Source organism: Nerophis ophidion, linkage group LG13 (assembly GCF_033978795.1).
Source record: "Nerophis ophidion isolate RoL-2023_Sa linkage group LG13, RoL_Noph_v1.0, whole genome shotgun sequence".
In the NCBI taxonomy this organism is placed as follows: domain Eukaryota; kingdom Metazoa; phylum Chordata; class Actinopteri; order Syngnathiformes; family Syngnathidae; genus Nerophis; species Nerophis ophidion.
In genome coordinates this window covers 18,887,308-18,899,341 of record NC_084623.1, presented here as the reverse complement: position 1 = coordinate 18,899,341, position 12,034 = coordinate 18,887,308, and the positions used below count along the sequence as shown (strand labels likewise).

At 38.3% G+C, this 12,034-nt stretch overlaps 1 protein-coding gene across 7 annotated transcripts in view; it reads right to left on the bottom strand.

Moving 5' to 3' along the window:
• Window positions 1-3,578: 3,578 nt before the first annotated feature.
• myo1b (myosin IB) overlaps window positions 3,579-12,034 on the bottom strand; it is a 117,090-nt gene continuing 108,634 nt past the window's right edge. For all 7 annotated transcript variants that reach the window (XM_061918480.1, XM_061918479.1, XM_061918482.1 and 4 more), the window contains 6 exons: window positions 11,240-11,374; window positions 8,171-8,277; window positions 7,908-8,040; window positions 7,605-7,757; window positions 4,545-4,675; window positions 3,579-4,472 (listed from right to left, as the gene is read on the bottom strand). In XM_061918480.1, the coding sequence (XP_061774464.1) occupies window positions 4,340-4,472; window positions 4,545-4,675; window positions 7,605-7,757; window positions 7,908-8,040; window positions 8,171-8,277; window positions 11,240-11,374 (792 nt within the window). In that variant the 3' untranslated portion in view covers window positions 3,579-4,339. The remainder of the gene's footprint in view (window positions 4,473-4,544; window positions 4,676-7,604; window positions 7,758-7,907; window positions 8,041-8,170; window positions 8,278-11,239; window positions 11,375-12,034) is intronic.

The following is a 12,034-nucleotide window of genomic DNA, read 5'->3' as shown; positions in this document are numbered from 1 at the left end:
AACAGCAGTCCATTTTAGTCTACCGTAAAGCAGTTCATCTGCCGTAAACAGCAATGTTGTGACACTCTTAATTAAACAGGACAATACTGCCATCTACTGTACATGCATATGGTTAGAAAAACAAGGATGGACAATTCAACCCTTAACTCAACAATGAGTTATATGAGTGTTATGTGTGTGTAAATGTGTAAATAAATGAACACTGAAATACAAGTATTTATTATATATATATATATATATATATATATATATATATATATATATATATATATATATATATATACATATACATATATGAAATACTTGACTTGGTGAACCTAGCTGTAAATATTATCCCTAATTAGACTAAGACAAGTACAGATACATACACTTCCCATCCAACCTGATGGAGTTAGAGAGGTGCTGCAAAGAGGAATGGGTGAAACTGCTCAGAGATGTGAAGTGAATTATATTTATATAGCGCTTTTTCTCTAGTGACTCAAAGCGCTTTACATAGTTAAACCCAATAGCTAAGTTAATTTAAAGCAGTGTGGGTGGCACTGGGAGCAGGTTGGTAAAGTGTCTTGCCCAAGGACACGACGCCATTGACTAGGATGGCAGAAGCGGGGCTCAAACCTGCAACCCTCAAGTTGCTGGCACGGCCGCTCTACCAACTGAGCTATACCGCAAGATAGGTGTGTCAAGCTTGTGGCAACACCCATTACACATTTTGCTTTTCGATGTATTGAACCACTAATATTAGTTTTATTATTATTATTACAAATTATTGCCATTATTTTTATGAGACCAAATTAACCATTGATGGAACAATACATATTACTAATGCATGTATATCCTTTAAAATGCAATAAACTTGTAATTTTTATGTATTTTAACAATGAAATTGGAATGAAAATGTTTAATTTTCAAGTTGAATAAAACAAATAATAAAATATAATTTGCTAGCAAAAGTGTGCACTTGAATAAAAAAATCCAACCAAAAGCAATACAATATCTTGAGGGGATCGTGCGGGGTCATATATACCGTATTTTTCGGAGTATAAGTCACACCTGCCGAAAATGCAAAATAAAGAAGGAAAAAAAACATATTTAAGTCACACTGGAGTATAAGTCGCATTTTTTGGGGGAAATTTATTTGACAAAACCCAACACCGATAATAGACATTTGAAAGGCAATTTAGAATAAATAAATAATAGTGAACAACAGGCTGAATAAGTGTACGTTATATGATGCATAAATAACCAACTGAGAAGGTGCCTGGTATGTTAACGTAACATATTATGGTAAGAGTCATTCAAATAACTAATACATAAAACATGCTATACGTTTACCAAACAATCTGTCACTCCTAATCGCTAAATCCCATGAAATCTTATACGTCTAGTCTCTTACGTGAATGAGCTGAATAATATTTGATATTTTACGGTAATGTGTTAATAATTTCACACATAAGTCGCTCCTGAGTATAAGTCGCACCCCTGGCCAAACTATGAAAAAAAACTGCGACTTATAGTCCGAAAAATACGGTACACAACCCATCCATGCATCCATTTTCTACCGCTTGTCCCTTTCGGGGTCGCTGGAGCCTATCTCAGCTGCATTTGGGCGGAATGCGCAGTACACCCTGGACAAGTCGCCACCTCATCGCAGGGCCAACACAGACAGACAGACAACATTCACACACTAGGGCCAACATAGTATTGCCAATCAACCTATCCCGAGGTGCATGTTTTTGGAGGTGGGAGGGAACCCACACAGTCAAGGGGAGAACATGCAAACTCCACATAGAAAGATCCCGAGCCCGGGATTGAACTCAGGACTACTCACCTTCGTATTGTGAGGCACATGCACTAACCCCTGGTCCACCGTGCTGCCCTATATACACAATCAAAGCAGATAAAAAAATTCAAGTATTGACAAAGTTGCACTTCACTATTAAACATGTAGGCAGAGGTCGAGTTGTGCATTACTTAACTGACAATCCAGTTAGGACCTACTTAAACAAAAGTGCATACACACTACAGTTTAAACAAATATAGTAACAGTTTAAATGCAAAGCAAAATAAAGTTTGGCAGATTCTGAGTGAGGAACACAGACATGACAGCACTTTAAAAAAAAACATGCTAGTTTTAATAACAGTATTAAATGGCAGCAAGTCTTTGGTGATGTACTTAACCACACTGTTAGTGCACAACATTTTGTTTACACTGACCTGGCTTGTTCACCCAACGCGAAGTGAGTGTGGACAGTCGAGCGGTTGTGTTCCGAGTGGGCGTTGTTGTATTCGCGCACATTCAGCAAACTGGCTCCTCAGTGTTGATAGGCTCACCTTGTTCCGAAGGTTTAAAGTGAAATATCCCCACATTGGCGCGGTGGAATTTGGTTTTGTGATCATTTTGTCCATGTTAGCTGCACTGTGTAAAAATAGCCATGCCTCACTGCACAAAGAGTCAAAGACACTTAATGAGAACAAAATAATTCACCCCCTTCTTTTTTTTTTAAAGCGTGAATGCTCTTGAAGCATGCACACTCTGGAAAACTTAGATTTTCATTTTAATTCATCGTCGGTTAATTGACTTATCGAATATCAGCCTATGTAGCATTGTATTCAAAAAGACTTGAGGCTGTAATTGCTGCCGAAGGTGCATCAAGAAAGTATTGAGCAAAGGCTGTAAATACTTATGTACTTGAGTTTTTCATTCTTAACACATTTGCAAATAAAACATAAAAAAAATCAGTTTGTCATTATGGGGTATTGTGTGGAGAATTTTGAGGACAAAGTATAATGTGTTTTATTTTGGAACAAGGCTATAACATGATTAAAAAAAAGTGAAGCGCTGTGAATACTTTCTCATAGCCTCGTAAAACATAACAAAAAAATGATACATTTATTATTGATCTTTATTTAATTTAAAAAAGTTGACTTTTTTATGTTACATTGAAACATTTGGATGTTCTGTCTCAGAAAGTTTTTTTTTTTTTTTACGTTAGGCACACAAGAATGCAGCTTGTAGCCAGAAGACACATGGGAAGAAGCAAAACTGCATTGAAACTGCACACCCAAAAAGTAACATGTACTTCCAAAATAGTATTAAAAGTTGTCCTGGTGTCATCAGGAACGTCCAAAAGTACACTCCACTTATCCAAACTACTTAAAGTTCAATAACTACTGTAAATATGTCTCTTAAAACAAGCGGCGAGCGTTACATCATCAGCACAATATTCCTAGTCAGCAAATGTTAATATTAAATAACATGTCTTGCAGAAAATGCATATAATAATAAATTCCCCCCAAAATTGTAAACAAAATTAACTTAAATTTAACCTGATCAAAAAAAATTCACGTGTGCTTCTAACTGAAAAAGAGAAAGCTGCAGACATTTCAGAAACGGCATTAAAAATGACAAGACTGAGGACGCAAAGGCCAAAGCTCGGCACTGCTGCTTAGCTGCGAAGGAAAATGGAGATTAAATGTTCCATCTATTGCACACACCTTCAATCTGATCAAGCGCCACGTTGGCCATTTCGAGATCACGTCAGTGACGTCGACTTGTCAGCAATGTGGAAGCCAACGCATTTGAGATTGGTTTAGTCTTTAATCTTTTTTTTTTTTATTTTTGCAGATTAAATAAAGCTTGGCATGGATCACACTGGCATGTAAGAAGAGGATATTGATCACGTGTGCAGCGCCACATGCTGATATGCTCCCCGTTCCCACACATTTTTTTTTTGGCATTTATTGTTAACAATTCTAATTCTGCATTTGCACACTGAGACGTGACAAGTCATTGGCCCTGTTCGATGGCACATTATGGATAAAAAACAAGTGGTTTTATAATAATCTCACAGAACAATTCCAAAGCCAACTGTACTTTCTTTTCATTGCCCCCCTCCCCACACAAAGACAAAATAACATATTACAATCAAATTCAACCTCATTTGGTTATATCAAGGTGTAAAAGCAAGTGCAGTATTGAAAGTTCTTTAAGCAAACAGCTCCCCAAACTACAATTCCCATTTTAAGCGGTCCCAGACGTAGCTGCTTAAAAAGTGGACGAGTCAAGGCCAGTTTGGACCGCGTTAAACCATATTGGCTTCAAAGCGTAACCCCCTGTATCACAAATCTCAAATAGTCCCCCGATTAGTTTTTATCTTCTGGTTTTACTAAACACCAGTGAAACGCTTTACCATATTTCTGTGGCATGCAACCCAACTTAGGACGTTCTTTGCCTTCGTAAAGAAAAAGAAGTCGAATAAATGCACCGTGTGGGGTGGCGATCCCTGCTTTAGGCCTTACTTCGCCACAGTCTGAGCCCTCCAGGACAGCGCAGCAGGGACTATGCAGATGCAGGCACCGACACCTCCAGCAGGCGGTTGTTTTTGCGCTTGCAGGACACGCCGTTGCCGTTCTTGGGAGCTCCCTGGATGAACTTCACGCACACTTTGTCCTGCTTGAACTGCACCAGGAACCTGCCGGGGTCAAACAGGATGTGCGCCGTTAGCCTACCAATCTGCTCTTTGGTGCCTGTGTGCTCAAATTACTCGTCCGCGATGTCCACGTTCAGCTGCTCCCCGTCTGAGCCGGCGGAGCCGATGTGATGGAGTTTGGTGATGGTCTCGATCAAGTGCTCGCTGCTGAGCAGGAAGTCTCCTTTGACGGCCGAGGCTGAGCCCTTTGGTGAATACAAATACCAATTACCAAAAATATTACAGTACAGTTATCACAATCCGTTCCGGAATACAGTGGAACCTCGATTTACAAACATATTTTTGTACCGGGTTTGTGAATGGAAAAGTTTGTATAGTAAAGCATATTTCTCCATTAGAAACAAAGTAAATATGAATAATGGGACCACCTCGACTGAAGTCCATATTTTAGTTAAGGTTACCAGTGGTTCTTAACCTTGTTGGAGGCACCGAACCCCGCCAGTTTCATATTCGCATTCACCGAACCCTTCTTTAGTGAAAAATAAAATGTTTTTTTTCTTAATTCAATCTTGATCTATAAATATTGATTATGAAATGAGGTTATTAGATTAAAGACATCCCAAAAAATATATGTTTTACAAACAGAAAGTTACAGGGATGTACACATGATCCCATGTTTACATCTCACTGTGCAACATGTTTATGCCATGGAAATGACTGCTGTCATTTCATTATAATAATAAAACATGCAACTTGGTATTTAGTCAGGTTTGGGACAGGTGTGCTGCTGGAGTGGCCACAGTGTACACATTGATGTTGCTCATATGTCCTCCACTGAATGCTCAAGTAGTTTTTGCGTTTGCTCACGCATATGGAAAATTAGAGGGAACATTGTTTGGGGGTATCCATATGTGGAGGGAGGGGTGGCAAGCGCGCCTGCAGGATCAAAGGTCACCGCCTCTGTCTATGGTGCAGAGGACGAGCACAATCGGATGAGGGCGGGGCATGTGCTGACGGCAAGACACAGCTGACAGTGAGCGGCCGAGAGCAGGGAGGAGAGAGGATACGGACGTGACTGAAAAGTCACGATCTGCTGGAGAAAGACTTTGAGAAAATCCATAAGCATTAAAAATGTTGTTAAAAACTGCACGGTTGTCTCCTTTGATGTGTATGTCGGTGGGACCGGTAGGAAGCAACGCCCACACCATAATATGCGGATAGGGAGAAGTTTTTATTGACACGGTGAGTCGGGTGTGTCCCGAACCCCTGAGGCCGATTCGCCGACCCAAGTTAAGAACCACTGTGCTATACAATACTGTATATCTAACATAACAAGAAAATCTTTATCAATAAGCCAAAACAACAACAGGCTGCTGTCCGCTGCTTTGCCTACACACACAGAAGTCATTACGGTGCCCCCACAAAGGATCAGAAATCACAAAAATCCTTAGAGAAACTGCACTTTTTGGAATTTTGCCTAACATTCACAATCCTTATGATAGACAGGAACACGTATCCATCCATCCATTTTCTACCACTTATTCCCTTTTGTATGTTTTTCTTTATTCATGTGTTCTAAATATTGAATAAATACGATCAAAAGTATGCTTAAAATGGAGCCTATGGGAGTTACTCTATTCTGCCTATAAAAGCCCTTAAAAACCTCCATTAGGGTTTTATATACATGCTGTAAGTATATATGAATTGTAGTAACAGGCACACTTTTAGCAACATTTAATATTCACATATTTAATCAAGTAAGCAGACGCGGCGCATTCATTTAAAAATGTGTCACTTTTATCCCCCCCCCCACCACATCACTGATTTAAAAAGTTAAAGTACCAATGATTGTCCAACACACACACTAGGTGTGGCAAAATTTGTCCTCTGCATTTGACCCATCCCCTTATTCACCCCCTGGGAGGTGAGGGGAGCGTGGGGGAGCAGCAGTGCCGCGCCCGGGAATCATTTGTGGTGATTTAACCCCCAATTCTAACCCTTTATGCTGAGTGCCAGGCAGGGAGGTAACAGGTCCCATTTTTATCGTTTTTGGTATGACTCGGCTGGGGTTTGAACTCCAAACCTACCAATCTTAGGGCGGACACTCTAACCACTAGGCCACTGAGTAGGTTATTACTAACAAACATAATACAACATCACTTACTGTACTGTGTTTGCTGTCATTCCTTTATTTTTGTGTCGTTCTCACCATTTCCGTGTCTAAAATGTGCTGTCAAAGTCTACCAACTTGTCGGAATATGTCCACTACCTTCTACTATACAGGTGAGAAGCATGATTTATGATCAAGAATAAAGTTTCACGAGCAAAGGAAGCGAAGAAACAGCATACTGCTTGATGATGTCATCACTTACAAACAAGTTTGTGATCACAGCGCTGCTATAGTTTGTCTGAGTTAGCGATTATAATAATATCAGTTATACTTTGTAGATATTCACGTAAATGGCATATTGTTGGCGCTAATTGGATGGTTTTTGGGGTTTTATGAGCAGAATAGAGGACCTCTCATTGGCTCCACTTTTATTTACGTTTATTAACGAGTTACATTGTGAACGGTAGGCAAAATTCACAAAAAAGTACAGTTCCTCTATAACTTTAACCATATTGCTACAATACTAAACATTGACATGATTTTTAACATGTCAATGGTTGCGGGTGATGTAATTGCCGATCCGCGCATCTCTAGTATACACACTTTTAGATCTACAAACCATATTCAAGAACCAAATAAGTTTGTAAATCGAGGTACTACTGCATTAAAGTTAAAGTTAAAGTACCAATGATTGTCTCACACACACACTAGGGGTGGTGAAATTTATCCTCTGCATTTGACCCATCCCCTTGATCACCCCCTGGGAAGTGAGGGGAGCGGTGGGCAGCAGAGGTGCCGCGCCCGGGAATCATTTATGGTGATTTAACCCCCAATTCCAACCCTTGATGCTGAGTGCCAAGCAGGGAGTCAATGGGTCCCATTTTTTTTAAATACTTTCTGGTATGACTCAAAACCTACCGATCACTTGGCCCCTGAGTAGTATTACAATAATTTTAAGTCATTATTTTAAGTAAAACTACTCTTCGTTGTTGTTTTTAGTAAGTCCTAATCAGCTCTCACCCACCAAATTTAACTACAGTACTTCAAGTCCAGGACACCCTCACCTCTTTAAGCCTGAGTGCAAAAAAGCCGTCGTTCTGCGTGCTGACTGAAACGCTGGTGAGGTCGGGCAGAGCCACACTAGCCTTCACTTGGCCCGTCTTCTGGTCAGCCAGGACCACGTTTTTCTTTGTCAGCAGGAGGATGCGAGTTGCACCCTGTAGGCGAGACAACATGGACATGCTTATGTGCTCGAGCCAGCTTTATGGCGTTGACAGAAAATAAGATTGCTAAAGGATGGAAAATAAATGTCATTACATCATATATTTTCTTCTTTACTAAAAACTACAATAATGAGAATCTCTTACTTTTCCATTGGCCCTGTTGATCTTGTTGACCACATCAGCGAGCAGAACCTTTTCGTCGACGGAACTATTGAGTTTCTGATACTTGGGGTTCTTGCTGATCTCCAAGTAGTCTCCTTTGAAGGGCTGGCTCACGCTGAGACAAAACACAGTCAAAGAGCAGAGGAGGCGCACTAAATAAAGAATACTCCAGATGTAAAGCAGACATTGTGCAGTAATATGACTTGTATATTCAAGATGAACAAATACAGGTGAATTTGATGTACCTGCTCGGGTAGAGAGCCTTTTTGTCCTTGAAAAGTTCACTTGCCTCCAGTTTCTCTTCATACACCGCCTTTTTCTCCTCTGTGAATCGACTCCTGTATTTCTTGCACTGAGCACAAACACCAGCATCGTTCAGAAAAACGTCTGAAACTTGTAACATTTTTTCTTTATTTTTACAAATAAAAGTCTCCATAACCCTTGTCCAACCTTAATATTGATTTTACACACTCACTCTTAAGATCCAAAAGAGTTCCTCTGATAAAAGTGTCAGAAGTCAGAAATATTTTTTTCAGAAATAACGCTTGGAATCTTTTAACTTCAGATCTACTATTATAAAGTTATGATTTTTTTATGTTTAATGGCCTTTTTGTCTAAAATAATATCAGTTTATAATAAGAAAACACCATGTAAGGGTTATTGAAAAAAAAAAAAGTTTCAGAGGTTGGGTAATCACAGCATTGATGAATTAACATTGATTATGATACAGTAGACAACAATAATTTATACCGTGCCTACTGAACTTAAATGAAAAATAAAGCAGGAAGGACTTTGAGTTTACTTTGGTATTTTAAAAGTATCTGCTACGTTGTTTTTCACTGCCCAGGATCATTTTCATTACATGTGATTGGTTAACACATTTACGTTGATCAAATCTCTGAAAATTACGCTCATACTTTTCTGGCCCCATTTGGTGGTTAAGGGGTGCAAAAAAAACAAAATATTTTCTTATTTTTCAAACAGCAATATTGAGATTCATTCAGATTTCATAGAAAGTACATACTAACATACCAGGATTACAGTCTGTTAGAAAAAATAGCATTTATAATGGGAGTCAATGAGGTCTTAAAGGGGAACTGCACTTTTTTGGGAATTTTGCCTATTGTTCACAATCATTATGAAAGACATGACAAATGTTTTCTTTTTAATCATAAATATTAAATACACTTAAATAAAAGTTAGCTTATAGCGGAGCCAATGGGAGCTTCACTATTTCGTCCATGAAATCCAAGAAATAACCATTGAAAAACCAATAATGATTCTCCATTGAAATTTTTTGACTTGAATATCAACCAAGTATCAGTGATTGTTATTATAAGCGCTAATGCAGACAAACTATTTTTAGCGGCGCCGTGATCACTTCCGTGTGTTCCTATGTTTACATCATCGAGGGGTCTGCTTCTTCTTCGCTTCCTTGCTCCCAGTAAACTTATTCTAGATGATAAATCATGCATCTTACCTGGACAGAAGAAGTGTGAGTAGGTATTGTTACACTTTGACAGCATTTAGGACCCAAAACTGGCGAGGACGCTTGGACCCCCCGCCCTCACACCGTCTTTCTTCATGAGGATTTTGAGACATTGTTCATCTAAATGGGAATATATGAACATCCTAGCAGTCAGCCTCGTAATGACAGCAGACCTTGCACAGTAAGTGATGTTTTATTATGTTTGTTGACTCTCAAAGTCTGTAGTTAGTAATCAATGATGAAGAAAAAAAGGCAAACGTTATGCGTTTTTAAATTAATACGCCGCGTATGCTTAAAATGATCAAAATATGTAAATATTAAATTTCATTATAAATATGCCTGTTACTACGTTACATATGTTCTTACATCATGGATATAAAACCTTAATGGAGGTGTTTCAATGTTTTTAAGGGCTTTTGTAGGCAGACTTCTGATTGCATATAATAAAAAAAATAATAAAAAATACATCCATCATTATACATCTTACATAAGGATTGTGAACGTTTCAAAAAAAGCAGTTCCTCTTTAAGATAAAACATTGATCAGCTAATATATTTTTTTTGTAACACTGTTAGTGAATGAAGCACACATTTGTAGCTGTTTTCCCATATTTCTACACAATAACTTACATATGATAACACTAACGAGCAGTCGAGAATATGAAGTGATTTTTGGTCCAGAACATATTTTGTTTTTTTTTATTATTGACGTGTTTCTTCCTACTTTATGTTGTATAATATTTTCATGAGGTTTCCATTTCAACTTATCTATTATTACACCCAAAAATGTGTTTTCTTTTACTTTTTCAAAACTACTCTATTTGTATTAGATTTTTCCCCTTAACTTTTACCGAATAACATTATTTTAGTTTTACTGAGATTCGAAGATAATCTGTTTTTGTCAAACAAACTTTTTAATTTGTTCATTTCTTCTGTTATTATTTGTATTAGCTTCTGTGTGTTCTCTCCTGAACAAAACACAGTCATGTCATCTGCAAACAATAGTAACTTTAAGTCCTATGTAAATTTACAAATGTCGATTGAACCATTTTGGTCCTAGTATTGATAACAATAATCTTTATGTACAACAATCACTCATCCTGTCTCGTGTATTCAGTCAAAGAGAAGCAACGAACAATGATAGAATATACATTCAGTGACAGCTGACTATCGAAATCACTATCATTAGCTTACAACAGCCAAAGCTAACACGGGTGTACGTGTTACGTAGTTGTGTCATTACGTCCCAGAATCCGTAAGACGGCAGCATATAACGCTTAAAATACTATGGAAACTTAGCGCCCTCTAGATATCTGTTTAAATGTTGCAAACAGCTCCTGTAATGTGTTCAGTGTTCATACTAACTATAGAAAAATGCAGTGTAATCTCAATAGTCACCGTCATGGATACCCTACTAGGCAATCAGGAGGGAATGGAACAACCCTAAGTGGTGGAAAGTAGTGAACAGAAGGGGCAGCAACAGCAGATACAATTTGCGTTCAGTATTTTCGATAAACAGCACTTTTAAATTTCGCCCCCTCAGGAACTAAAGAACACTAAGTAGAGAGTGTACATACATTATTAAAGCATTCTGACAGAAGAATTTGTTTTGAGATACAGCCAAATACTAGGCAGCATTTCAGAATTACTGAAAGCACAGACTTCCTAGAGTAATACGTGGAACGTGTTAAGCATTTGTCCACTATTTTTGGATTCATTGTTTTTCTGCTACGGACTGGATAGATACAAGCGGAACACTTCTGATGGTGCTGTGAGGAAATGGAATAAAACATGTCAAAACATGGGAGCACATTTATGTAACCAACCCTCCATAGATGGAAGATTCTGCGAAGTTCCGTGTGGACTCCATCCAGGAAAATGTACGGTCGGACAGGCCAGTTTTTGTCAATGGGCGACATGGAGGGCAACGTGCTCTTCAGACCCAGGAAGTATTTCTGCATCTAGGGAAGATAACCAAAAATGTCATATTTAACCCTCTGAAATTGAGCATTGTATCACATTTTGAATCTTGACTCAGAGTAGACAAAGATATGAACTAAGAGAGAAAAGTAAAAGTACTAATACATGTTAAATATATACTGTTCTTTATAATAAGAAATCAATCTGTGGAATTAATTAAATAAAAACAAAACATACTTACTAAAAGCAATATTTTGAATAAATATATGCAGCAAAATTATAAACACCTGTGTGCACACCAACTGCTTACTGGAAGTAAGATTTATGGTTTGTACTCTTCAAATTATTTAAAGGGGCCATGTTTGTTATTCAAAATAAACTTTTCTTGCCCATTGATACCTGCGGTTGAGTATTTGGGATCTGTATACCTTCTGAAAATTTAATATCAAGCATGGAGACATTGTGGAGATATCTATAAAACAATTTTGCCTTCCTTCATACTTCCTCTGAACGAGCAGTTTGGAATTTGCTCTGGCCTCTGACGCTTTCTGAATGTATGGTAGAAATTTATTCTAAGTGCTTCGCGCAAGTCCATCATTGTAGTCCGCGCTGTAGTCAATAAACTCTTTCTTTTTTGCTATCCTCTTGTTGTGGGGCAGACTGGCTCGTACATGCACATGCATCCTCTGCTGTTGCCATTT